At 40.9% G+C, this 26,730-nt stretch overlaps 1 protein-coding gene across 1 annotated transcript in view; it reads right to left on the bottom strand.

Annotated features, from left to right (window-relative positions):
* Positions 1-26,730, bottom strand: part of form3 (formin 3) — a 115,124-nt gene that overhangs the window by 5,828 nt on the left and 82,566 nt on the right. The window contains exons 7-23 of the mRNA XM_019056924.2: positions 24,837-25,439; positions 23,449-23,643; positions 22,441-22,502; positions 20,760-20,948; positions 19,573-19,673; positions 18,968-19,038; positions 18,457-18,564; positions 17,739-17,809; positions 17,124-17,250; positions 14,985-15,237; positions 12,607-12,719; positions 10,527-10,698; positions 8,121-8,421; positions 4,329-4,468; positions 3,602-3,754; positions 2,683-2,828; positions 1,298-2,224 (exon numbers count right to left, since the gene is read on the bottom strand). Of these exons, the coding sequence (XP_018912469.2) occupies positions 1,298-2,224; positions 2,683-2,828; positions 3,602-3,754; positions 4,329-4,468; positions 8,121-8,421; positions 10,527-10,698; positions 12,607-12,719; positions 14,985-15,237; positions 17,124-17,250; positions 17,739-17,809; positions 18,457-18,564; positions 18,968-19,038; positions 19,573-19,673; positions 20,760-20,948; positions 22,441-22,502; positions 23,449-23,643; positions 24,837-25,439 (3,732 nt within the window). The remainder of the gene's footprint in view (positions 1-1,297; positions 2,225-2,682; positions 2,829-3,601; positions 3,755-4,328; positions 4,469-8,120; positions 8,422-10,526; positions 10,699-12,606; positions 12,720-14,984; positions 15,238-17,123; positions 17,251-17,738; positions 17,810-18,456; positions 18,565-18,967; positions 19,039-19,572; positions 19,674-20,759; positions 20,949-22,440; positions 22,503-23,448; positions 23,644-24,836; positions 25,440-26,730) is intronic.

The raw sequence follows: 26,730 nt of genomic DNA, 5'->3' as shown, positions 1-26,730 counted from the left end.
AAAAATGTATTTGGCAGATGCCGAACAAGTATCAACCAAACTTTATTCCTACATCAATCGAACGGACTTAACAAGAATTAATTAGCATGTTCTTTACGTTGTCTATTTTGACTACATTTTGCAATTTGGAACTAAAATTTCTTATCTATTTTAAAAACAACGTATGTGCCATTAGTTTTCCCTATAGACATATACGTTTTTATGAATGAGTCAGAAATTGTAGTTTCTAATTGTAAAATGTAGTCCAATTTTCGCTCTTGGTTTATTGTCGGACAGAAGTAAAACGAGATAGTGCCTAGAAACTTCCTGTGTCTAGTTATATGGAGAATATACATACACAATTTCAAGTGTAAGGATTGCTGGGATATCAGCAAAAAAATAAGAGGGGCAGAAATTAGGCAACGCCTGACTCTTGATTACGTTTTTTGCGAGGTCAACTGGGTGATTGTTGAAATTGGTGGACAAAGCTATTGTACAAAGGAGATAAAAGGGATTTGGAGGGATCCTATTGGTGGGGAAGCAGATGGTTGCAATGGACAAAAGCTAAGACTAACTAACGGGAACCCATAAGAGAATCTATAGTCAATCCATTATTTTCTTCCTTCGTCTATAGGAACCACCCTTTTCAACCGATAGTATCCCTTCATACTCCCTATGTCTTCTTTGTCTACAGAATTGTCTCCAATAGACCACTAGACAGGGTACGAATTTCAGCATTCTGATACATGTTTCTTAAACAAAATTTCACGTAAAACACGGCGCGCATAACGAAAATTACCGAAATTAACTCCTTACGAAGATATTTAATGATTCTTGATGCGTAAATTCAAACCACCCGCTCACGAAAACTCAACGCTCTACGTGATTCACATCGCGCGCTAAACGTTATCATGACAGTCTCTGCTATATTAAAATCTGGCAACCTCAATTTTGACGCTTTGGCTCAGCTATAGCAAATTGCTCATAGTTTGAACAACACGTGGTGGGAAATGAACATTGCTCGATTGAGAAGATTGCTGAAACCGTTGTAGTGCACGGTTTGACTCACGTGGAGCTTTGAGTTTCTTGTGAGCGGGCAGTTCAAATTCCTCGTAACCAATGTGATGTAAAAACGTTAATATCTTCGTTAGGAGTTCGTTTCAGTAATATTCGTTGCGTTAATCGTGTTCTACGTGAAATTCTGGTTAAGAAACATGTATCAGATTGCTTAAATTCGCACCTTATCTAGTGGTCCATTTCAACTATCAGCCTGCAGCTTTGTGCATGCGTAGAAAAACATACTAATCAATATGATTACCTTGATTTCAGGGATAAATTCGTTTCGGTGGCGCGCGGCGCTATCCCGGTTTTGGATCTTGATGGAGGTGGGCGCGAACTTGGCTTCCTGATCGAGGAAAGAGCCGTGGCCGTGGCTCGCCCGGTGCGACTGCCTCATCTCCCGGTCCGTCTTGTAGTCCCGGCCCAGGTAGGGCTTGTCCTTATCCTCCCCGTTGATGCTGATGACGGTGCGATGTTTCCCGGGCTTGGAGGAGTCGCGCATCTCGTCCAGGGACACGCGCTGCTGCCCGATGTTCTTGAGCTCCTCGCCGGAGCGCGTGATGATCTCCATGGCCTGCTCCTCGTTGCCTTTGTACTTGAGCCGGTCTTGCCACTGGCGCAGTCGGGACTCGGTGTCCACCCCGACGGGCGGGGCGTCGGTGCTTTTGACTAGTTTGTCTCCCAGGTTCTCCCAGGCGCCGCCCTCGGGCCGCTCCTCTTCCAGGGACTTGCGGTACCTCCTCGTTCGCCGCGCCGAGGAGAACCGGTCGAACTGACCATCGCCCAGAACTTCTTCGTCGTCTTTCTTCCTGGGCGACGAAGACCTGGTCGATGCCCGTTCTGGCTCCCGGCCTACCCGTATGAGCTTCCTCGTGGCCGGAGGGGTCTCGATGTTGTCGGAGTCGATCTCCACCTTGTCCTGGACCAGGGAGTCCGACCTGAGTCGTGAGGGGGAGGAGAATGGGGGCAGGTGGTGCTGATCCTCGGGAGAGCGGGGCGGGGTGTCCAGCGAGGGGAGGACGCGGCGCGCCAAGAGGGGGCTCACCTTCCCGGCCCGGAGACGTGCGGACGTGCTCGACGCGTCCGGTGGGTCGCTCGGGCGACGCAGGTAAACGGTCAAGCTGTCTGAGGTGTCTTGACCCAGGTTGCCGATGAGACCTTTGCGTTTCTCCTCCTCTTTGATGGCCTGCAAACAATCAATGTCAAAAATCAAGTTTTGGTTTTGTGCATACATGTCGTCCATAAGGTACGACAATCTCTAAGGGGAGGAGGTCGGGCGGGTATGAACATAAATTAACATGACAGAAGAAGGGCTATGACGTCAGAGTATCACACCAAAATCTGCGCATCGATAAGTGATTTCTATTTTAAATTACTCGATAATTTTGGTAAGTCGACAAAAAATGTCATTTTCGTACTATGTAAAGCAGAACAGAGAATATCTGACGTAATTCTGCCGTAATTCTTAAGGAGGATACAAACTTGCGAGACAAGTGTTCGTTCAGGGAGGGGTATGGTGGTTGACATTCCAAATATCAGGAAGGAATATACATTTTTGAACTACCTCATATAGACAATTTGAAACTACATAAGACGATTAAAAATCATGTGAAGTGTGGGAGCTAGTGAAGAGACGGTATTTACCTGGAGGGAAGGACTTTCGAAGCTGCTACCACGAGAATTTGATCGTCGCAACCGCCGATTATCACTTTCCTCAACAAGATTTGATGAATTTAGATTTGACTTCCGCCACGGTGTCTTATCCTTCACATTAGTCTGAGGTTGGGATTCTGAAAGAGAAGCAAGGGATATTTAATCTATTTTGAATGCTTAAAACCTAAAAGCCAGCAGAGAGGAAGGTAATTTGTACGAACGTAAAATTTTTACGCTCAGTTTTAAAGAGATGCTGGCCTTCGAAATACACAGAAACGGATGTCATCCATCGTGGAATAGTCGCCAGCGCAACTGACCCATATAAATTCCTAGTTCTTTCATACTTCGGAAATTCGGTGAAGTTCACCATTTTTAACTTTTTATCTCAATAATACCATTTGAAGGAGCTAAGTTATGATTGAAATGCATTTGTTGTTTTTGCTGAGCAACTATTTGAAAGTATACTCCGTGGGGTTGCATAACTGCCTACCTGAAGGCGATCTTTTCCTGAATTCAACATGGTTTCAGTCACCCTCTCTGTGTTAGATTTAGTTCAATTCATTCAGAACATTAAAGTAAAAAATGTTAAACATCAATTTCATTTGTAAAAAATAATTAAGGTACGGGTACATAAGAAGGTCTGCGCTGTGGTTATGGGGATAGTAAGTAACTAGGGTAAAAAGCTCGATGCTACATGGAGGCGTTTGAATTTTTGCACGATTTCTTTGTATATTTATTGATATTTTATTTTTTGGGAAGTTTGAAAAATGGGGCCTAACAATACGATTTAGAAACGGATTCAGCTCCCATTTCACTAAGAAATTGTTTTAAAGTAGTTGACCCAGATATTGATGTTATTGTAAAATAATAAGTCATAGCTCGGCTTTGTTAAAGAATATTCAGGACTTACGTGTGCCTGCAATGGCTTCCATCACACCAACGACATCCACATTTTTATCAATGGAAGGCCTCCAATCGGAATAGACACGTTTGTATTGTGAATTGGCCGTGTTGTTGGCGAGTTTTCCCTCTGGTAACGTATCTAAGGTGCCTCTATCACTCTCTGTGGACAAAAATATATTAATCAGCTATCCTTATTTCACACCATAATAAGTATTAGAAATAAATGAAGCGACTTGGCTTTTTTTCTGGTGGCACATGGTGATATATGCTGTGTCGATGTTCTAATCAATCAGAGGCTATTTTTTTATTATTATTTTTTTTAGCAAACTAATAGGTAGGTATTGTTTATTTTATTTCATTATTTTCTACAATTTAGGTGTGGAAACACATGTATTTTAGGGTTTGATACAATTGAAATAGTCATGCTCGAAAAGCGAAGGATTCTGCTCAGCAATTTATGATACAAATATTTTAACTCTGGCGTGAGCGGTGAAGTATCGCTAGAAACTGAAGGCGTTTTCGACTGGCGGCAACAGTGCTTTTGATAGCGTATAAATTGTACGAATGAAAATTAAGTAGACACATGAATTTTGGAATGCCAAAGTCGATTTAGCAATCAATTCATGTATTTTTACCTCTCAAACTGCGAAATTCATTCGAAACTAAGAAGATTACGGAAAGAGGATCTAAAAAAAAACTGAACGCACTGATAGATTTTTTATGCGGTAACCTACCTGAATCATTTTGTTCCAATGAGCGTCGATTATTTTGAAGTCTTTGGGCCCTTCTCCTAATGTCATCACTTTTGCTTGCTGCTTGTTTCTCTTCTTTTTCGTTGTCTTGTAGCCATGACTCAATCTTCTGCCTCCACGCTCTGAAAAAAAGTTGTGCTTTGATTAAAATAATTCTTTGTGAAGAGAATCACAATCATCATCATCATCATCATCACAATGTATGATTCCGTAAGCCCTATTCTTCGGGCCAAAATTGAGCGGCCAATCCAGGCGCAGGTGGCACCGGCTTGATCGTCGTGGTCCCCCGTAGCCCGATGGAAAAAGAGAGGGATCGCCTGTTCGCCATTAAACCTATGGAAAAAGATCGATAAACAGGGTGTTAATAATCGATTCTTTACCGTAGGTTTAAACGGCATAACAATCGATACATCGCAATTCACGCCAAGCCACTGACCTCGCGTCCCTTGCGCCCTTAGAAAGATCGGTTATCCCGTCATGAAGACTATTTCCATTTAAATCTTCCGTCACATTCATACGTCGCAATGATACAACTATCTAACTCTCCGGAATGCGTGAGGTATCACGCCACATTTGAAGGCGTTTTCAAAACAGCCAAGTTCCGATACCCGGATTATCGTTTTGCATAGTTCATATTCTTTTGTTACATTCCGCACCACTCGTTTATTTTTAATCCTCGTAGATTAACCACCCATTTGCTAAATACAATTCTAGCTGAAGCGCACTTAAGCGCATTCATGACTGCAAAAATGTTAACGGAAATCGAAAAGGCCAGGTTGCATGGAGGCTATTTCCATTTAAATCTTCCGTCACATTCTTACGGGCGGGCAATGATACAACTATTTGAACACCCCGGAATGTATGAGGTATCAAGCCGCATTTGAAGGCGTTTTCAAATCAGCCAAGTTCCGTTATCGGAATAATCGTTTTGCATAGTTCATATTACTTTGTTTCCATTTCTAACCACTTGTTTATTTTTAATCCTCGTAGAAAAACCACCCATTTGCTATATACAATTCTAGCTGTAGCGCACTTCAGCTATGCATTCACCACTGCAAAAATGTCAAAGGAAATCGACAAGCCCAGCGTGCATGAAGGCAGGCCCGGCACAAGGCGGGGATACTGGGTTCCTGGTACCGTGGCCCGGGCCCTGGAGGGGGCCCGTGTTACCCGTGAAAAACCACTACGAATTCACATGCAACCCTTGTTTCGTAAGAAAAAGTGAAAAATTTACCCTAAAAATTTCGCAAAAGGTGAATAGATTTTCAGAAACACGCTGGGGCACTATAGAATTCTTCTTAAATTTTCAAAGAAGTATACTTCTTGGAAAATTTCTATCTATTTTCAAGATTTTCAGTACAGAGGGATATTTTTAGTAACTGCGTTTCATTTTCTTCCGTCGTCAGATGCTAAGAGTCTCCAGTCTGGGCATCCTCGACTTCAATGGCTCATGGCTCAACTCCCTTGCCATAGACAAACGAAGGGGCAGTCCAGGGGGGCCTGGCCCTCTTAGAACTGAAAATAGTATCATATGCCCCCCCCCCCAAAAAAAAATAAAATTTTTCCAGATGTTTTGAATGCAACAATTCGCAAGTATTTTGTGCTGAAAGTAGACAAAAAAACATAATTATTCCGCAGAAATTGATGAAAAAATTCTTTATGGAAGCTTCAAAATGCGTCCGATTAGTCGTATAAATTCTAAAATTTCTCGGGGATGTCCCTCGGACCCCCCCCCCCTCCGTGCTTGGGGCCCGGACCTTAAAACTGGTACCAGGGCCCAAGATGGGATGTGGCGGGCCTGCCCGTTCGTCCCGTCGGGAAATGCGCGGTTCCTATGTGAAAGAAAGCAGGAAAATTTCCACAATCTTTCGATCCCAGGATTGTATGTACACCAAACGTCGCTATGGCAGTCTCAGTAGTATGAAAATATGGCAACCTCAATTTTGACGCTCAGTTCAAGCTGTACAAACTTTGAAAAACACAGTGTGGGGAAGAAACGATGCTCGATTGAGTAGTCTGCTAAAGCTGTTGTAGTGTACAAATTGACTCGCGTAGAGTTTTGTTTTTCTTGTGATGGGGCGATTCAAAGTTCTCGTAACCGATGAACAATAGAAACGTTTATATTTTAGGTAGAAGTTGATATCAGTAGTTTTCGTTGCTTGAATCGTGTTCAGCGTAATATTCTAGAGAATAATCATGTTTTTGAGTGCTTAAATTCGTACCTAGTTTAATGGTCCGTTCAATCTAAAAAAGTGAACATAGAGAACTTTCCTAACTTTTCTTTGAAAAAATATTTTATCGAGAGAAACAATGCAACGTTGGAATGCTCATACGGCGTCGAAACACAACATGGCCTTTAAGCCCCATCGTTCGATGCCGCGATTATCCTAACGCGAGTTCAAATAGTCGCACCAAACACGGTGCGGTCCAGGTGCGGTCGGCTCATACTCATACCAGCGCCTGCAAGGCTGAAGGAATACTTCACGCATTGCGCCAACCAGTGCTGTCGGCGTCGGGCGCATATTAGCGCCTACAAGACTACATGAATACTTCTCGCATTGCACCAAATGCAATGCGAGAGTTGCTTGCGATAATTATTCGACTACGGGTATGGGCACATTGCAGCTAGCTGGATTGAAGACGCATCACACTGTGAAGATGACTCAACCGTGCTCTCTTCCCTGGTTTGCGCGACGCTAAAATCGCCGAAGACTAGGACCACGCGTCATTTATTTTGACAGTTCCTGCCCGGTTTTGACCACAATTAAAGGGTAAAAGTGTATCTTAATTGCAACGATTCAGAAATTCGGACGATGTTTAAACGATGCAGCGATTCTGGCACTTGATTCGCGAAAAATTAATTTTGGTTTAATAAAAAGAAAACAGAACATACAAACATATCGCGTCGAAATGTTTTGTGGCTTTATTTTAAATCGTTCCGAAATTTTTTCGGAGACTTTAAGAAAACTTTGTGTAGCATTATTTTTTTAAAAAAAAAAATAGGAAAGAGGAAAAAAGGAAAAAGAGGAAAAAGAAGAAAAAGAAGAGAAAGAAGAGAAAGAGGAAAAAGAGGAAAAAGAGGAAAAGAGGAAAAGAGGAAAAGAGGAAAAGAGGAAAAAGAGGGAAAAGAGGGAAAAGAGGAAAAGAGGGAAAAGAGGAAAAGAGGAAAAGAGGAAAAGAGGGAAAAGAGGAAAAGAGAAAAGAGGAAAAGAGGGAAAAGAGGAAAAGAGGAAAAAGAGGGAAAAAGAGGGAAAAAGAGGAAAAAGAGGAAAAAGAGGAAAAAGAGGAAAAGAGGAAAAGAGGAAAAGAGGAAAAGAGGAAAAGAGGGAAAAGAGGAAAAAGAGGAAAAGAGAAAAAGAGGAAAAGAGGGAAAAGAGGAAAAGAGGAAAAGAGGAAAAAGAGGAAAAAGAGAAAAGAGGAAAAAGAGGAAAAAGAGAAAAAGAGGAAAAAGAGGAAAAAGAGGAAAAAGAGGAAAAAGAGGAAAAGAGGAAAAGAGGAAAAAGAGGAAAAAGAGGAAAAAGAGGAAAAAGAGGAAAAAGAGGAAAAGAGGAAAAAGAGGAAAAAGAGGAAAAAGAGGAAAAGAGGAAAAGAGGAAAAGAGGAAAAGAGGAAAAGAAAAAGAGAAAAAAAGGTAAAAGAGGAAAAAGAGGAAGATGAGGGAAAAGAGGAAGGAAAATCAGAAGAAAAAGAAGAAGAAGGAGGAAAGGAGGAAGGAGAAGGAAGGAAAAGATGATGAGAAAGAAGATAAAGAAAAGAGAAGATATTGAATTCATACTTGGGCTTGGGTTCATCCTCGGGTGGAGCATCGGAGACGATAGGTTTATTCTCTGTTGAGGGCGACGGGGAGTTGGAGCGCTCCCTGTCGCCGGAGAAGTCAGCGGTGAGGAGTTCGGGGCGCTTTCGTCCCTGGCCGCGCGCCCGCCGGGCCCACGACCGGTCCAGACTCCCCCAAGACTTCCGCTCCCGGCTCCCGTCCCCGTGCCCGGAGGCCCGCAGAAAGTCCATCAGCGTCGACTCGTCCTCCTCCGACGGCACCCGGCTTCGTCGCCGACGCAGGCTCCCCGTCGGCGTGATGTCTGCAAGAAACAAAACCACAAATACAAATTCCAACCGAAAAACTTTGCAAAGATCTCAAATTAAGACTTCCACTTTTCATCCGCAGCGTGAATGTGAGAACTTTGTGTCTGGTCAGCGGGCCGATTATTGAAATTAATAGACAAAGCTATAGACAAAGAAGACACGCTGAAAGTAAAGCGATCCTATTGGTGAAAGTGAAAGCTTGCCATGAACAAAGGAGGTAAGTAATATACTAACTAACAGCAACCCACGAGAGACCTTTAGTTAGTCCATCATTTTCCCCCTTAGTCTATAGGAACCACTCACTTCAACCGACAGGATCGTTTTATTTTCAGCGTGTCCTCTTTGTCTATAGCTTTGTCTATCAATTTCAATAATCGGCCCGCTAACGAGACTGAGAAAGAATTGAGTTGAGGTGACTTTAAAGACACGATAAAGGAGACGACTGACAAAACCGACCTATCATACGCGCTCGAGCCGAATAGATCGTATTCGATAGCGCTTCGATGTATCGTTTGGTTCGAAACAATAGCATATAACCTCAAATAAAAATTTTAGGATTTAAGTAGAGAGAGCTAAAAATGAGAAAATTCTTAACAATGTCATTTTTCATTGCCATTTTATACTCATAAGAATAAAAAATCTATCACAAGAAACCCGTTCCCGCAGACGACTCAATTGACTTTTGAGGCTATGTTTACATGTTGAACCAATCAATATCGATACAATATCACCTATTTGATGTATTGAATACGATCCATGGGAGCTGTCATTCAATCGTGTCACGCTGCACGGTATTCAGAATTTTAGCCTTCTCTTCTCTTCCTCCTCATCACAGACCTATCTTACAGCAATGCACTCCTCTCAGAAAGTTCATCACAAATTATTTATACTAGACACTTCTTTTTAAGTAAAAAAAAAATCAGAATGTTTTTTCGTATTTTTATTGAAAATACCGGCAGGTTGAAGCTTCGCACACTTTTGCGTTTTGGCACGCAATATTAAGTTCCTTTACCGACAATCGCATCACTTGGATAATAAATGCAGGGTCTCTTACTGTCTCGTGTGAACAACGCTCTTAATCTATGAACGTAACTGGCTATGATTTGCCTTCATTTTGAACGAATAGGCAAAAAAAGGTCCGTAGAGTTAATTTAGTTGTATCCTTGAGGAAAGAAGTAGCGGATGAACGATGATAAAGCAATTCAATGCCTAGTTCTTCAGGGTATAAAAGAGAGTTATGATCAATTTTGACAATCCGGAGCAATTTGAATTAACTTTATGAGCCAATTTAATTTGGGACGTGTTCACTTTTTTCATGGAATGACTTACAAAGATCCAACTTTTGTTTCAAAAACCACATCCAATCTTGCGTAATCTTCAGACAGAAGATTGACGTTTTCTCAAAGAATAATTTTTCTTGAAAGAAACTTATTTTTCGAATTTTTGGACTTGTTAGGTTTTAGACTTAAATGATTAATTTATTTTTGTATTTTTCCCCTCCTTGTTTCAAGTAGGTATGGTTCGTTGGTACTTACTCTACACCAGAGTACCTTCATAGGGAGAGTATGGACAACTCGATTTATGTAGCTCTTAGGGCCCAAAAAGACGACAACGTGAAAAACGAAAATCACTAGAAAAGTGCCGCTGTCAACCTATGTATTTGAAAGATTAATCAATAGGGCCGACAGCGCACTATAAAAAAGCGTTTTTAAGGATTAAGACTTTGAAACTGAGAAAATGTATGAAATATCAAAGTTTTATACGTGCTTTTATAAATGTTGGTCAGTGTACCTACTCTCGGAGTTTGAATTAGTACCTACCATTGGATAATTCGAGTTCATACGTTGGCTACTTTTTTGGGTCTTAAGAGCTATATGACCCGATCAAACCTAACCTTCAAATTTTCGAGTTGTCCATACTCTCCCTATAAAGATACTCCGCTCTACACGTAATGATACAATGACACCATTGTCGCTTGGCTGACAAAAAAGCGTAAGCACACTGAGATTTGAGCCTGGGAAAGCATTGAGTTATATGAACGACAGGGTTCATCGCAAAAGGCAGTTACGTATTTATGTCAGGAAGATATCGACATAAATACCTTTCAAATCTTGATCCTGAGAGGTGCTCGGTGAATAGTTGTCCTCCCTGCTGCTGGTGATGTTCGGATCGTTACTACTCGAGCCTAATCTACGGCGGGAAAGTGATGGGGAACCAGTCATGGAAACTTCCTCTTCAGAAGTTATTGAGCACCCGTTTACCATCCGCCGGTTCTGGAGCATGGGTAAAAAAAGAGGAAGAAATGATAAGAATTCAAAAGGACCGAACATAAAAGAAGGACCGTTCTTGGGCCCACCGGTGACTGAATTTCCTCAATTCTACGACTTTTTGCTCGTGAAAGGTCTAGTATGTTTTATGGAATCAATCATGGTTTGGTTATTTTCCATCTCTCTTCGGATCTAATGCTGGTCTTAAGGGGATTCGATGGACGTCATTTTTTTTTTGTCAGAACGGCATGCGATATATCGCATCAATTGGTTCCATTTCTTCAGCTACTCGTCATTTTTCTCTAATTTTGAGATCGCAATTCTGTTGTCAGGGGACTAAAGCACTCACTTACCAATTTTAACAAAGATATTCAACGTAATAAAGGCGTGGTTTTTTTTAGAGAGAAAACATCGCATTCGATACTGATATCGAAACTGCACTCGAATGCAATATTTTCTCTCTAAAAAAAACCACGCCTTTATTAAGTTGAATTTCTTTGTTAAAATCGGTGAGTGAGTGCTTTAGTCTCCTGACAACAGAATTGCGATCTCAAAATTGGAAAAAAATGACGAGTAGCTGAAAAAAATGGAACCAACTGATGCGATATATCGCATGCCATATGGCGTTCATCAAATGGACTACATTTTGCAATTTGGAACTATAACTTTTGGCTCTTCAGGAAAAACACTTATGTGCATAGGGAAACTAATGACACATACGTTGTTTTTAAACCGGGCCAGAGTTTATAGTTCCAAATTGCAAAATGTAGTCCAAATCACCTTAACATGGGTCTGGAGGCCGCTTTTGGCGAAAAATTCAAATCTTTCGGCATTCGACCGGAAAACCCGCATTTCCCGCCAAAATCGAGTCTCGATGAGAAATCGGATGATGGCCGAATTAGGATGAATTCCGTAATATACAGACTTTCGATGAGCGAACGATCGTAGAGTTGAGGAAATTCAAGGTGGGCCCAAAAATGGTCCTTTTCAATCATAACATTCCAAGCATAAGCTTCATTTCGGCCTCCAAAAAGATGTATTTGGCAAAGGGATGGATATTAGAGGCAACCGGTTGTTTATTTGTGTTTTTACAGCAAATCCTAGCTCTCCATAATTATACTTTTATCGGTCGACGACCGAATCGTTTTTGAACACACCGTGTATCCATCCTAATTACAGCCTTTCCTTTTTTCAAAAAGAAAATTAAGATTTGGCAACCACGTGATTGTTATATCTAGAAAAAACCAGTGGATGTCGAAGATAATTCGAATGAGCACTCCTCTTTCGGTTGTATTCAACACCGAAGGAATTGACCGCTCCTAAAGTTCCGATGCTTTTGAATCAAAATCAACTCGAGTGATTCTGTCAAGTGGTTGTCTGATTGGACTATGACATCAGCACGCGGCCGCGGCCGCATCGATCCACCAAACGTGGGTAAACATTTGACATCAAAGGGTCCATAATGACATGAGAATGACGTGATCTTCACCACCCCATGAAGCTATTGGGTCTCCGTCATTTCTTCAGAAACTCCTGTATACTCTCTCCTTGGTTATAATAATTAATATTTGCATTGAACAAATTACACAATATTTCTGAGAAACGAATTAATTTACAATTATTCCACCTCTTGTGACCATTCAAAGGAGAATGGACCTTTGCGCACGAGACAGATTCTTAAGAGAGCGAAAATTCATTCTCATCGTATGATATTATCACATGAAGTTTTATCAGACACCCGAAAAAATAAATCCATAATCCGAGAATGAGTCTTTAAGATTTCTAGAATCATCCGCATTGCCGGGTGTTAGCACTCGGAATGCGAAAAATTATTTGCGTCATGAGTATCAGATGTACTATGAATACACTAAAACTAACAATAAGAGAATAAAATAAAAATATTGCTCAATTTACCTGTACATCTTTATCACACTGTTTCTTCTGAGGGAATCCCGATCTAATATCACTGAGTATATTTTCGACTACATTACTGTCAGACTCTGACCCGTTTGACACGAAGTGACCACCTGCGGAATAGAAGACATGAGAATATTGTGTAACTTTCATGCATGCTTTATCATATTAACTCAAATTGAACTCAACTAACAAAGAAATAATTCCAAACAACCCTAAAGTGTCATTACTAACCAACCAATACCAGGCAATATTCCCAGCAACATTGCTACAAAATTACTGTAACGTCGCTTCAAAAATTCACAATGCAGATTTAATATTATGAGTTACGTTGCTGCAATATTCGTGCAATTTTTAAAAAAAAAATCGTTACGCAATATTTGCGGTGCAATATTTCAGCCACTCTCCTTGCACGATAGGTTGCCTTGAGTCTGAGATGGCGGAATACAAGGCGTCTTACTAAAATACAAGATCCTGCACGAGTGTACGCGTATTGCCTATACGAAGAAATGAAGGTGATACATAGAGGAAATTTATGAAAGCAACTTTCCGTAACGAAATCCTCATGTGTTTCGGGTGTTTGTCTATAACTGCAGAATCTCCTCTAGAGGGATTTTTAAAAATAATAAAATGTCAAAATATCCCCGGTTTCAGGACATTTTGTCAACGATTTTTTGTCCGCGCACCTTTTTTGTCTAGTAATTTACGCCCACGCGTAAAATAAGCGACAGTGACTTGGTCCAAGCGTTATATTTTAGTCGGTATGTAAAATTATATTGACAATATGGGAATGAGACATTGGGAGAGAAGGAGGTGTTGTTATGGTTGCTTATTTTCTAAATGAAATGTTATTACTTTCTCCTTTTGAATCATCTTCTTAAATTGTCATTGGTGAATATTTGGTTTTATTTCTATCCTTAAAATATTGAATGTACAATATACCTTGTATATGTATAGGTACTTTCTTTATATTTTTTTTTATTTTTTCTTTACGAAATTATCACTTCATTTTGAAAAAAATTATATTTTTAAAACGTGACAAATATTTGTAAAATATTTTCCAAGCGACATTAATCTCAATGAGCCGCAGTTGTGCCGACAGAAACCGACAAAACCAAGAAGCACGCAATCTTTAGTTTTAACCCATTCGTACATCGATCTTATCAAGTCAAATACGTCAAATTTTGAGCATTTCGTTGCGCGTACACCTCGCTGCAGCACAGTAAAAGCACAAAATGTAAAAGAAAAGATTAAAGTGCTTTGGAAATCATTAAATTTGACACGGAACCACCAATATTTAAAAAATACACATTATATTATTATTCTCCTTTGATAAATTGATACATATTTTTTACCATCAATTTAAATGAGAATAATCAATGCAGAGTGTGCTAACATTTCAAAATCATGAGTTAAAAAACGCTAAGTATTAAAGCCTAACAGAGCGGAGCGGCGTGCTGCTAGCGCGAGAGGCTCACTGGCGCCTACAAACCTAAGTGGATACTTCACGCATTGCACAATGCTTGAAGTATCCACTTAGGTTTGTAGGCGCCAATGCGCGTTTCGCGCTGGCCGCCCGCCCGCCGTGCGGCGGCGCCTGAAGCAACTTCACGACAGCGGTGTTTGCACAGTATTATACGAAATTGAACGTATTAAGAATGACAGGCATCCTTTAGAAGTACGGATTTTTCCTCGCAAAATAAATCAAGATACTTACCGTACACAAGAAAAATCTAAGAGCCTTTAGCTGCGGCAAATCTAGAGGTTCATCCGGTTCACGTATAACAAGGTGGGGATTTCTTGAAAGATAATTATAAGTCCTGTTACACCAAAGAGGTGTAGAGAGTTTTAGTGAATTTTGTCTCATGGAATTGACGCTCTCCCATTTTTACCAAAACTCCCAACTATATATTATTCTCCGTTGGACCAAACAGACAAAACAGAAAAACATTCTTCCGAGACAATATATATTTTCATCCAAAAACTTCGTGAACAATTGTCGTTTGTATTTACATGTGGGCCAATTAACTTTGGGTCTCAACTGGCACGTGGACCAAAACTCCCGTGCCGAAAAAACGCGTGGACGTAAATTACTGGAAAAAACAGGTGCGCGGACAAAAAATCGTTGACGAAATATCCTACAGGGTTATTCAAAAGTCACGCACCACCGGCCATAACTTTAGTTCTAATTAAGCTATCGACTTGCGGTTTAAGACGTTTTTCCCCATACCGAGGGGGAAACTTTTATAGGTACATTCCAGTTTTTGATCCCCTCGGGGGGCGGGGGGCAACTCAAAAATTTCTAAAGACCACCCTCCTCATGGCCAGTGGTGCGTGACTTTTGAATAACCCTGTATAACCATGTCCCCGAATCTTACTCAATTTTCGTTTGACGGCCAGTTGCTCCTCCCTTTGTCGCCTTCTCGCCGAGGCCTGTTCCTCCTGGAGTTTGCGCCTTTCGTTTTCCATGACGGCTTGCTTGAACTTGACGCAGAAACTGTGGAAGACCTTGAAGCACTCCTCCACCTTGAACGTCTTCACGTCCTCGCAGAAAAACTCTGCCAAGGACCTCCGCACATTTTCCAGCTCTTGCATGTCTCGGTGAAGGGCGCTCACATCTTGCTCAGCCACCTAACAAGGGAAAAAAAAATATCTCTGTGATTTTTTTTCTCCCAACATCGAAAGTTTACAACGCTTACCCACCGGAGTTCTCCGGCATAATTTTTCTTCGGAAAAAGGAGTTTCGTGAATGTAGCTTTCCCCATTCTCGAATCAGGAGTCTTGATTTGATTTCATATCTTTGACATGAATAGATTTTGGAGAATTCACTATAATGATATTAAGAAAAAACCTTGATTCGGAGAGAGTAAGGTACGCCAAGTAGATGCATAAATTACATTTTTTATTTACCAAAATGCATTTCAGCCCATAGGGCCATCTTCAGTGGTATACATAAGGATCACAGACTACAAGCAAGTACAAGAACATAAAACAAACAACCTTGAACAAAAAACCTTGGTGAAAAATAGTGAGATGGCTATACTAACGGCTATATTATTGGCTGATGCAAAATTTTTTTGATCTGAACCTACGAGGGTCATCCAAAAAGTAAGTTCACCCCTTTCATATTTCCGAAACTAAAAGGGATAAATCAAATCGGTGAAAAAGAACTTCTTACTTATATCCTCAGCTCTCCATAGGTATACCAAGATTTTTAAATTTGGACCACTGGTTGCCGAGATATTCGATTTTTACGTGAACAACTCCCGGCCAGTTCCGTCCACCAAACGACGCGCTGATATGAGATGCACCTCGCGCTGCTGTCGCGTCGCTTTTGTCTTCTGGGACTCTCAAGGAGTACTTCTCGTCCATTATTTGGAGAAAGGGTGTGCAATCAATGCACCACGGTATTGTGGAATATTGAATTCGTTGCGATTGGCAATAAAAAACAAGCGGCCGGGTCTCTTGTCTCGTGGTTCCTTCTTATTCCTTCACGATAATGCCAGCCCTCACACGGCGAAAGAGACCCAAAATTTGTTGGACAAATTTGCGTGACAGGTGTCACCTCATCCTCCATACTCTCCAGACCTTGCCCCGAGTGAATCATCTTTTTCCGCAACTCAAGAAGCACCTAGGTGGCCAGCACTTCGAGATCGATCAGCAGGTGATGGAAGCAGTCAATGGCTGGTTCAAGAGTCAACCAAAAGTGTTCTTTGAGAACCGCATTAAGAAGCTTCAGAAACGCTATGAAAAATGCATCAATAGGAACGGAAATTACGTCAAAAAATAAGCTGAGATTGTTTTAAAGCTAATCTTAGAATATTTGAGTTGGTTATTCCTACGTAGATGTGTGAGGAACACAGTCAATTCAGGTAGCGTGACGGGAATCGCAGCGCGTCGTTTGGTGGACGGAACTGGTCGGGAGTTGTTCGCGTAAAAATCGAATACCTCGGCAACCAGTGGTCCAAATTTAAAAATCTTGGTACTTATGGAGAGCTGAGGATATAAGTAAGAAGTTCTTTTTCACCGATTTGATTTATCTCTTTTAGTTTCGGAGATATGAAAGGGGTGAACTTACTTTCTGGATGACCCTCGTATATCTGAATTGATTCTTTTAAAACATATTACTGCGGTACTATAATCTTGGAGTATGAAAGTCGATTGCCAAAACTCCATCGTTTTTTTTCAGTCCAGAATCTTTGTCTTTCATCAATTACGGGGATTATATATTGCCTCATAAGACCAGTCCCAGAACACATAATGTACGTGAGACAAACTTAAAAAAATTCGCCCGAAATCTTTTTTTGAGAGGAGAGGTTTCATGCCTCTATATAGCTTTTCACATTTTCTCATCAAATTTTGAGTTGAACCCGTGACAATGATTTTGTTTTCAAGCACATTTCTATGTTCATTATACTTGTAACATCAACTTATTGCACGCAAATTCATCCTATTTTACTTTACGTTTTATTGAAATTTTTACAAATAAAAGCGTTGAATTTCCAAACGTTACTTACATTCAAGAAGTCTAACATTTGATTTTTGATTTCAGGCTCCGTGGTTGGTAACTCAATTTGTCTTCGGATGGTTTTAATTCTCCCATCAAGTGCATTGATCTCATTCTGCAACTGTTCCACACTTGTTCTAAAGAGAGTGAATAAAAATACAAAGAAATTAGTATGAAATTTCGAAACATTTAGGTACAGCGCGAAGCGTCCTGTGAAGGTTGGGCCGCGTATGAACCAGAGATCGGAACGTGCCCCCTGGTATTAGCAAACTGAAGCGTCAAATCATGTTTCTTCAGGGACTATTACTTTATCAGAATATTTTTAAAGTAATTTTTATTGCGTCCTAAAATATTTCACAAAAATTTCTGTTCTGAAAGTTTTTCTTAAAAATATCCGCGTGTGAGTGATTGTGTTACAGATATTTCAGTTTTGATACATTTCCTAGACCAAAAACAGTATAAATTCACGGTATGAAGCATGTCATAACCAAGAAAGCTGGCACATGATGCGCACTAATGAGCCGGGACTAGGTATACATAAAAGAAAATGCCTTCATTAATTTACAGTTGATTGTATCTAATTGAAGATGAAGGTTGCGAACTATTTTTAAATTTATGAACTTACTTTGTTGCCTCTTCTAGTGCGACCATTTCGTTAGGAAAGCTTAGCAGGTCCTTGCGTTTCTTCTCAGCTTGCTAGAATCAAAAGCAAGAAAATACGTTTAGGAGCAGTGGGTCATTTTTATTTCCAATCGTACGGAAGAGAGTATTATGGGTCGTTGAACTGTATTAACAGAGCATATTGCAACAGTTGGAGATCATTATTTGAACACGGGTTTGTCGCAGGGTTGCATAATCGTCATTTTAGGGGAGAATTAAGGCAAGTGTATAATAAGTGTTTCTTGTCAACAAAACTTGGATGCTGGTTGGTGGAATGATTAAAAAAACATGCATTATTGTTCTCCTTCATCAGTTATACTATGTCATGATACTTTTTTATTCCAGTAACAAAGATTGTGAAAGTTTCTTTCCGTTCGTAAAAAAGCTCTGCAGATACTTTCATGTGCATATCCCTCCGCTTTTGGAAATTCAGCAAAATTGGACACTTAGTTGTTTCATCAGTTCGATAAAACTCGATGCACTGCAGCTTAGGTTTTCTTGTCTTATCCATTTTTTTTCCTAGCGAGGAAAGAGATTGTTGAGCTATAAAAAACCGCAGATTGGTTAATGAGAAGTATACGATTTATACTCAAACGTATTTAAATGAAGAAAGTTTGGGATTTTAATTCAAACTTTTAAACAAACAGTAGTTTGATAATTTCATATTATTTTCTTTCACTTACAAGAGCGACATAGTGAATGAGGTTCATTCCAGGCTTATTTGCTCTGATATCGGTAAGTTTTTGCAGTGAACTAAGTTTTACTCCAGCTGCGTTACCAGCGTAGCCACCCTGCAAAAGAAGGAAATATTCGGATGTGAACACTTAAGAAAATAGTCATACACTTTGATGTAATGGAATTAATGTTTTCAGCCCAATACGCGAGTTATTAGGTGTGTTGTCGGTCGAACTTGAATGACAAACATTTAGATTAAAAACATAGGTTTTGCTTAAATTCGCGTTCATCAAATTATGTAAGTTGATTTGTGTAGATTTTAACAGCATCGATTGAATGGCGTTTTTGTTTTTCAATTGAAGCATATCACAGAAACCAACATTCCTAAAACAATGACCCTGTCATTGACTTAGCTAGAAAAATGTAAAAGTTAAAGCTAAGGTCTACAGTAGAAAATGCCCTCATTGATCATTGCTTAAACATTTTAAAACTACTAAAAAATATTGATGTCATACGTACCGAGTTTAAAAAATTCCCGGCACAGATGACCATGTATAGGACTTCTTGCAGTGGTTTTTTGGTCATTAAATCTGAAAAAAGAAGGATGCGTTTATATCCAAAGTGATGCATTAACTCATATTTGAGAAGGAAAGAATTATACGATAATGTGACTGTCTAGGGGAGGAAATTCTTCTGGGAGTGCTGCAATCAGGACTGGGTAATTTTTTTTCTATTTTCTTCGTTTCTGGCTGATTTTTTTAGCGAGGGCTTTGAAGAAAATGATATGACTATCATATTTTTATCTCGATTAAAGGTTCCCTCAAATATAGGTACGTAATTTGAAGTTAAGAGTTATCTTAAAAATGCCCCGATTTTCTTTCGAAAATCAGGAACCTCTGGTATTTTCCGTATTTCCCACTCTTCTATCTAGGTGCTGTGCCTCGAGTTTAATTTAAACCACAGATCTCTGTATTGATTTTCAAGATTCCTGACATAAATTTAATTTTTCGCAACTTGCCAGGGGAAAGTTTTCATATCCGACTCCTCAACCTCCTCCCCGAATGAGCTTCCCATAATAATAAGTTTAGTAAGTTTAACAAGAAACGATTATAAAATGAACGTACCTTCACCAGCGACAATCATAGCATTAATACTAGGTTCCAGGTAACTCATGTTTGCAGCAAACTCTTCCTTTAATAACATACTTTCAATACGCAGTTTGTAGCTGAAATGAATGAATACATAAGTCAATCAATAAAGTTTTTAAATTATATCTCAAGTGAAATGCAGCAAGAAGAAAATTTGGGAAATATACATACATATAAATCCGCTTTTAAAGCGCTCTCTGGCGCTCTGCGACACCTAGCCGCCAAAGTACCCTATACTCCCAAAGACCTTCAGGGAGTTGGCACACCCTCAAATCCTCATTTCTTCCAAAACCCCCTGGCGCCACCCTTTCACTGGGCGTCCTCTTCGTCTCTTCCCAAGAGCCAATCAAGCATCTTTTTCGGCAGCCTTTCGTCCGTCATTCTATTGACATGACCATACCAGCCAAGCTGTCTGGTCATGACGTCGAATACGACGTCATTTTCGACTCCCATAATCTGACGCACTCTTTCGGCACTCTTCGCAATTTGAAATATATGCGATAAAATATTTCTCACCTAATAATTGTGTCTTTTACATGTATTTTGGAAATTTTACTGAAAGGGATTAATAATAAATTTAGTGGTAATTGGTAAAATAGCTACTAGCGTGGCTACTATATGACAGTATGTAGGACCTTAAATTATTGATAGATTTACTGCGGATATTCAAGAAATTCGCCGGAACGTACCGAAACATGGTGGCAGTTTCACAAATTCTATCATCGTCATCTTCAGTCCGGATTCTTTTTCTGGCATAGTCATGCACTATGTCAAAACTTACCTCATAGAACTAGTACATATCAGACATTCTGATTCTATTTCTGAGCCTGGTTTACCTTAAGAGTCAGCGGTGGTAACGGTGAATTAGACCAGGGTTCCAGTTGGGCCAATCGTAATTTGTTTGGCTCAACTGAAATTCAGACTGAGGAAAATCTGACTTAAAATGCAATGTAAATTTCTAACTTCGCTTTCAAATTATTTCCTTCAAAAAAAAAAAAAAAAAAAAAAAAAATTGTAAGATAAAACTTGGTTGTCATAACAAAGTTCAGCATCTGTAGATCCGCGATGAAAAAATCCTGTAATTTACATTTCAAGAACGATGATGATTGCCTTTGCCAAGTTCACGATCCTTATTAGACATGAAAATATTATTGAATTCTTACTTTGGAACTTCGATGAGTTGCAGTAAAAATTTCTCGGCGTTGCCGAGTTTGGATCGGTCGTCATCGAACCCGCGAAGCATTTCTATTTCGTCGACCTCGGGTAGAAGTTTCAAAAGCCCGCGAAGTTTTTCAGCTCCTATGTCATCATGTTCGCCATCTTTGATAAGTTGGATGATGTCCTCATTCGAGCTGACAAAATAAAGCTTGGTATATAGCGACCATTTAAGGAAACGTATAAACATTGAAATGAAAATAAATAATTAAGAAGAAAAATAAGATAAGAGGATTATGAATCGCTAAAATTTTGCATTTTTGTCGAACCCTACATTTCTGGATACAAAATTAGGTGCTCGTTTGGCTGACGTTGTGAGGCATAGGAAAATATGAATACTTGGCGAAATATTGGGATGGTGTGGTGGTGCTAACACATCCCAGTCAAATATGCCACTTGAATAACACGTTTCTGATAGCGATCTAATAAAATGTTCAATTACAAGTCAGAAATCTCCCAGAGAACACTCATTGAAATTTTCGCTCACGCTCACTACCCTGGTAAAAATTGGCGATAGGAGCTGCGTTTCAAAATACCATAGGAGTTATTATAGCCGACTGAAAAGGGCGATAGAAAATCATATAGCTGGCTGTAGAAAGTGGAAAAAATCATACGGCCGGGCTACACGAAGCGATAAAAAATTATACAGCCGGGCTATAGTTCCTATCACCGGGCTTTACACTTTATCGCCTGGCTGTTGCTTTTTCGCCATCGGCTATAAAAGGCTATAAGAAATTATGTAGAAATTCTTGTACTTTGTAAATCCTTAAGTTTGTACGGAATCACCTTAATATTTACAAAACGCACATTATATTTTCCTTTACTACATATTTTTTTTCATCAATTAAAATGAGAATAATCCATACAGAGTGTGCAAACATTTCAAAGTCATGAGTTGAAAAACGCTGACTCCGCGAGATTAAATATTAGAGCCTAACACAAAGCGGAGCGGCGGCGCACTGGCGCCTACAAACCTAACAGGGATACTGCACGCATTGCGCAATGCGTGAAGTATCCCTGTTAGGTTTGTAGGCGCCAATGCGCGTTCAGCGCTGGCTGCCCGCCCGACGCGCCGCGCCGCAGCGTACCGCGGCACTTGAAGCAACTATTTCACATCAGAGGTATTGCACAGTATCATACGAAATTGAAGGCGCTCCAACATATTAGGAATGGCAGGCATCCTTCAAAAGTACGGAGCTTTCCTCGCAAATTAAATCAAGATACTGCGGCCCAAAAAGAGAGCGGTAGTCCAAAAACTCACTAAGTCTTAGTATCCGTAATTAGTAACGTTTAGCATACATTTTATCGCCAGGCTGTTGCCTAGTCGCCATCGGCTATAAAAGGCTATAAGAAATTGTGTTGCCGGCTATAGAAGCTATTGGAAATCTTACAGCCGGCTGTAGGTCTGTGGTATTTTGGAACACGGATTCTACTGCCAATTCTTACCAGGGTATCTGTCACCAATTCGATTACTTATTGAATTGAGCTAATAAAATGACTATGTACTATTATTAGTGGTGCATATTTCACCGCAACAATAACGCCAAGAAAAAATGTCTGAAATACATTATTCAATGATTACGATACTGGATGTTTGTCTTTTATGCTGTAATATACGTGCAGACTGACCTTCTAAATTGTTTTAGGAAGATATTGACGTTTAGACTTCGTTTCCCATCCAAGAGCGTGATCTGAAAACGAAAATGGATTCAATTACTAAAAAAAATTCATAAAATATGAAACATTTAGTACATTTGAACAAAAACCTCATAACATAAACGGATAACTGATGTCTCTTATTTTAATAAGCTTTTCAATGCGTAAAAATTCAACCCCCCGCAAAGCATCTTTTTACGTACAAGTAAGATTTGCTTAAAAAAGCAATAAATTATATTTTAAATAATGTGCGATACTATTTTGCGCAGGTGAATATTACGGAATGTGTATATGGTACAAAATTTATTTCATAACACAACCTCTTAACGTGCAAATATACCTGTATAGTCAAGGCTCATGTCACTGTCTTCGAAAATTGAACGATTACGCGAATAATTGTTCTGATGCCTTCTGATTCAATCCAAATATTGGCTCTTCGACATATGTTGTGTTTTAAGCGCTCAGCCGATAGGCAGCGCTTTTTGATTTCGACTTGCCTCTGAGTACTAGTATACTAGTGCTAATGCGTTTAAATGGCGCACCAGCTCATCGATGTGTAGGCTTTTTTTTTGGGGGGGGGGGGTCCATTTTTAAAATAAATAAAGCTGTGAAAACTGTATTTTATGCTTTTAACGTAATGCGCAGGTAGTTTCGATCGTTTGTCTATAAGACAATTTCTTAGCGGTAGAGTAATTCTTATCGAAATTGATCGTTGAACTCAAATGAAGCCTAAAAAAAACGCGCCTGATGAGCTCAATGGTGAGCTCATTTTCGGGAAACAAAGATACGCGTTTACGGTTTCCTTGGTAACCTTTGTTTGCTATCAGCTGATGTTTTATTTCCATTTCCCAGCCAAGTCGACGGAGTTTATACGTCCTTTCTTCATTAAATACATTTACTAACACCTGAGCGCTTTTCTAATACGACAGTATTAGAACTTTCCCGCTTGTTTTTTTATTCCTTCCGTGCAAGATCGCTTACCTCAGAGGGTTCTTTCCGGCGTTTTTCATGATCAGGACTGTCTTTGGTCGCGCGGGGCGATACGACGTTGCCCGCGGTGGGCGGAGGTGCTTGTTGACAGAAGAGGCCTTCCATCTCGGCCCAGTCCAAATCCGCCATCGGGGAATGCTCGTGGCTACGAGCGACTAGAGACCAAATGTTGTGCTTACCGATAACCTGTACAAATACACACCATAAGATTCAAATATAATTCTCATTTCAAGCGGTTTCAGTTTTGTAATTCTCCAACAAACAAACAAACAAACAAACAAACAAACAAACAACACAAAATTTCCGGTACTTGTAAAGGTCAAATTTTAAAAAAGTTAAACAAGCAGATCATACACGTATGTTCGAGTTTTTTTTTAAGAAAAAGTTGCGCAGTAATACTAATTCTGAAAACGCAACGCAGACAATCCTAGGCATCCATGGTAAGTACTGATAGTTGCATACCCATCTAAGTAGGCAATGCCTTTTACCAGCTGCTCAGCTCGTTGCTGCTTTGAGTGCAAGGAAAGAGAGTACGCCTTCAATGTTGTGCGTATGCAACCCGGACATCCATAGAGCACGAATAGATGCATCTGCATATTTGAAGTTGCCATTTACGAATGCATGCCGCAGCTCGTCGCTACAGTGAACGCAAGGAAAGAGAGTGAGCCTTCGAATTTGTGCGTATGCAACAAGATCATCCATGAAGCACGAATAATGGAGATGTTGCATGAGTGAGGAATTTGCGATTCGACTATTAATACTTATGTAAAAGTTGGCGAGAAACACGATGGTGCCACTGGTTTTCTCTTAAGTCAACTCCCATGCTCAATAAAAGCTCCCAAGTTGAGGCCAAAATGGAGGGGATATCCCACCCTACCCTGAGAGTCCGCTTCTACATTAAGACCAACTCTTCATGCAAAGATAAAGAGCAAATACATTAGCAGTGTTGCCGTGTTTTCAGTTTTAGAGTCCCCAAATAAAGTGGCAGCCCTGTCAAAGTATTTGCTCCCTATCTTTGCATGGAGAGTTTGTCTCGATGTAGAGGTAGACTCTCAGGATAGCGTGGGATATCCCCTCCATTTTGGCCTCAACTTCAGAGCTTTTTCTGAGCTTGGGAGTTGATTTCAGAGAAAACCAGTGGCACCATCGTGTTTCTCGCGAACTTTTCCGTATGAATCAACAGTCAGATCGCAAATTCCTCACACATGCAACATCTCCATTGCATCCAACCCTTGTGTTCATCCTAAGAGATTTATATATGAATATCAAATGGAAACAAATGCTTTCTTTGCCACCCAATAACACCTCAACGGCAATAATATGGTTTTCGCTGGGCAGTAGCTGAGTTTAACAATGCATTTTAAAAGTGGTTTGCTTACCTTATTATTGGGAATTTTGTTCCAGTTGATGGTCTTCATCTTAGTCTTGGGGGTGGGCGTTTCCTGCTGGGGGAGGAGCTTGGCGTTGGCAGCCTCGGGAGGCTCGGGGGTGCGGGAGGCGGGGGCTTGGGGGGCTATGAGGGGCGGAGGCATGGGCGGGGCCCCCATCTTGGAGGCGGGGGCGCCCAGGATGCCAGGGGGTGGTGCAGGGGGCGGGGCCGGTGCTGGTGGGGGCGGCGGGGGCGGTAGAGGTCCGCCCCCGGGTGGTGGCGGCGGTGGTGGAGGCGGGGGGCCGAGGGTGATGGTGGTCGGCGCCGAGCTGGGCGTCGGCGAGGTGACTCCACCCCCGCCGGGGGTGTTGTTGAGGGACTGCTTGCGGCTCCCGCAGGCGTCGCCGCGGTGCGAGTGGCAGCACAGCTTGGACTGGACGCTCGGCGAGCGGAGGAGCCGCGTGGCGTCCTGCCGGGTCTCAAGCAGCGTCGCCCGGTGCACCAGGGTCTCGGCCGTGTCCCATACGATGTCGCTCACCGCCTCCTTCGGGTCGATCCGCAACAGGTGCTGCAGGATGCTCAGGAACGGGATCTCTTGTGGAGTGTCGCTCACCTGCACACAATCAGAATATTCGGTTTTAATACTTTCGTTTGTACATCATGACCAGACAGTTTGTCTGGTACGGTCATGTCGATAGGATGACGGAAGAGAGGCTGCCGTAAAAGATACTTGATTGGGTTCCTCCTGGGAGGAGACGAAGGGGACGCCCAGTAAAAGGGTGGCGACAAGGGGTTTCAAATGAGATGAGGGAGTGCCAACTTCCTAACGCGGGTTCTGAGAGGACCGAGTTTTGTGGCGATAAGGCGTTGCAGAGCGCCAAAGAGCGCTGCGACAGCGACTCATATGTATGTAATCCTTTCTTTTTACCCGCCAATGAAATCAGAGGCGTATCTAAGGGGCAGGACTAGCCACGCCCGTTAGCCCAGGAAACGGTCATTCTTGTGGGAAGATCGCCAAAATGAGACAATCACACTAACCTTTGAGTTTACTCATCACAGAGACTTGAACGCGTGGTGAGAAAGAACTGCGCGAGTGAGGTGCGTAAAACAGGAAGGAGCGACGTGATACAAATATTTCAACTTTCCAATTGTTCAAATTGTATAACTATCCAAATGAAGGAGCACTTGGCATTTATTTGGTAGATTATGGACTGTTGTCTTCCGGAGGATAATTACTCAAAAATAATCTAAAAGTTACGCCAGCAAACTCTGCATGTCTCCTCGATAATTTTCCCACGAGTTTGGATCACTGTTTTAAATTGAGCCTATCAATGTTCACTGAAAAAAAAAAAAAAAAAAAAAAAAAACTCCGGCCGTGGAAATTGTACTTACGGACTATAATACCGTCTGCGTTCCGGGCACAGAGCCCGAAAGTTATACGGGCGTAGCAATCGAAGCTGCGGCTCCAGCGACTGGAAGTTGCGGCCTCTGAGCCCGGAAGGGACGGTACGTCTGTATAGCCCGGAACTTTTATTTCAGTGTGACATGGTCAGATTTCTCTGATTGATCTCGGCTTTAAGTACCAAAAGCCTTGATTTTAAAGTCCATGCTCTATCAAATCAATGAGAACAAATTGTTCTATCAAACTGAAGCTTCAATTTGATGGCGCGGTAGGTTCTGATTCGTAAGTGGATAGCCACGGGATTTTTTGGATTGACGACCCTAGTTTGATCGTGTCACCCGGGCTGAAGAGAGAACGCTGTGTGAGCATCCGACAGTTGCCAAATCTACCTTGATTTAATATTTATTTTAGGAAAAAGTTATAAATATTCTTTGAAATTTTCAAGTGCATAGTGCGCTAGATTGATTATTGAATAAGAATCTCTGAAAATGCCCACGGAAAG

This window comes from Bemisia tabaci, chromosome 5 (genome assembly GCF_918797505.1).
Source record: "Bemisia tabaci chromosome 5, PGI_BMITA_v3".
Classification (NCBI taxonomy): domain Eukaryota; kingdom Metazoa; phylum Arthropoda; class Insecta; order Hemiptera; family Aleyrodidae; genus Bemisia; species Bemisia tabaci.
This window is presented reverse-complemented; position numbering and strand designations above follow the sequence as displayed.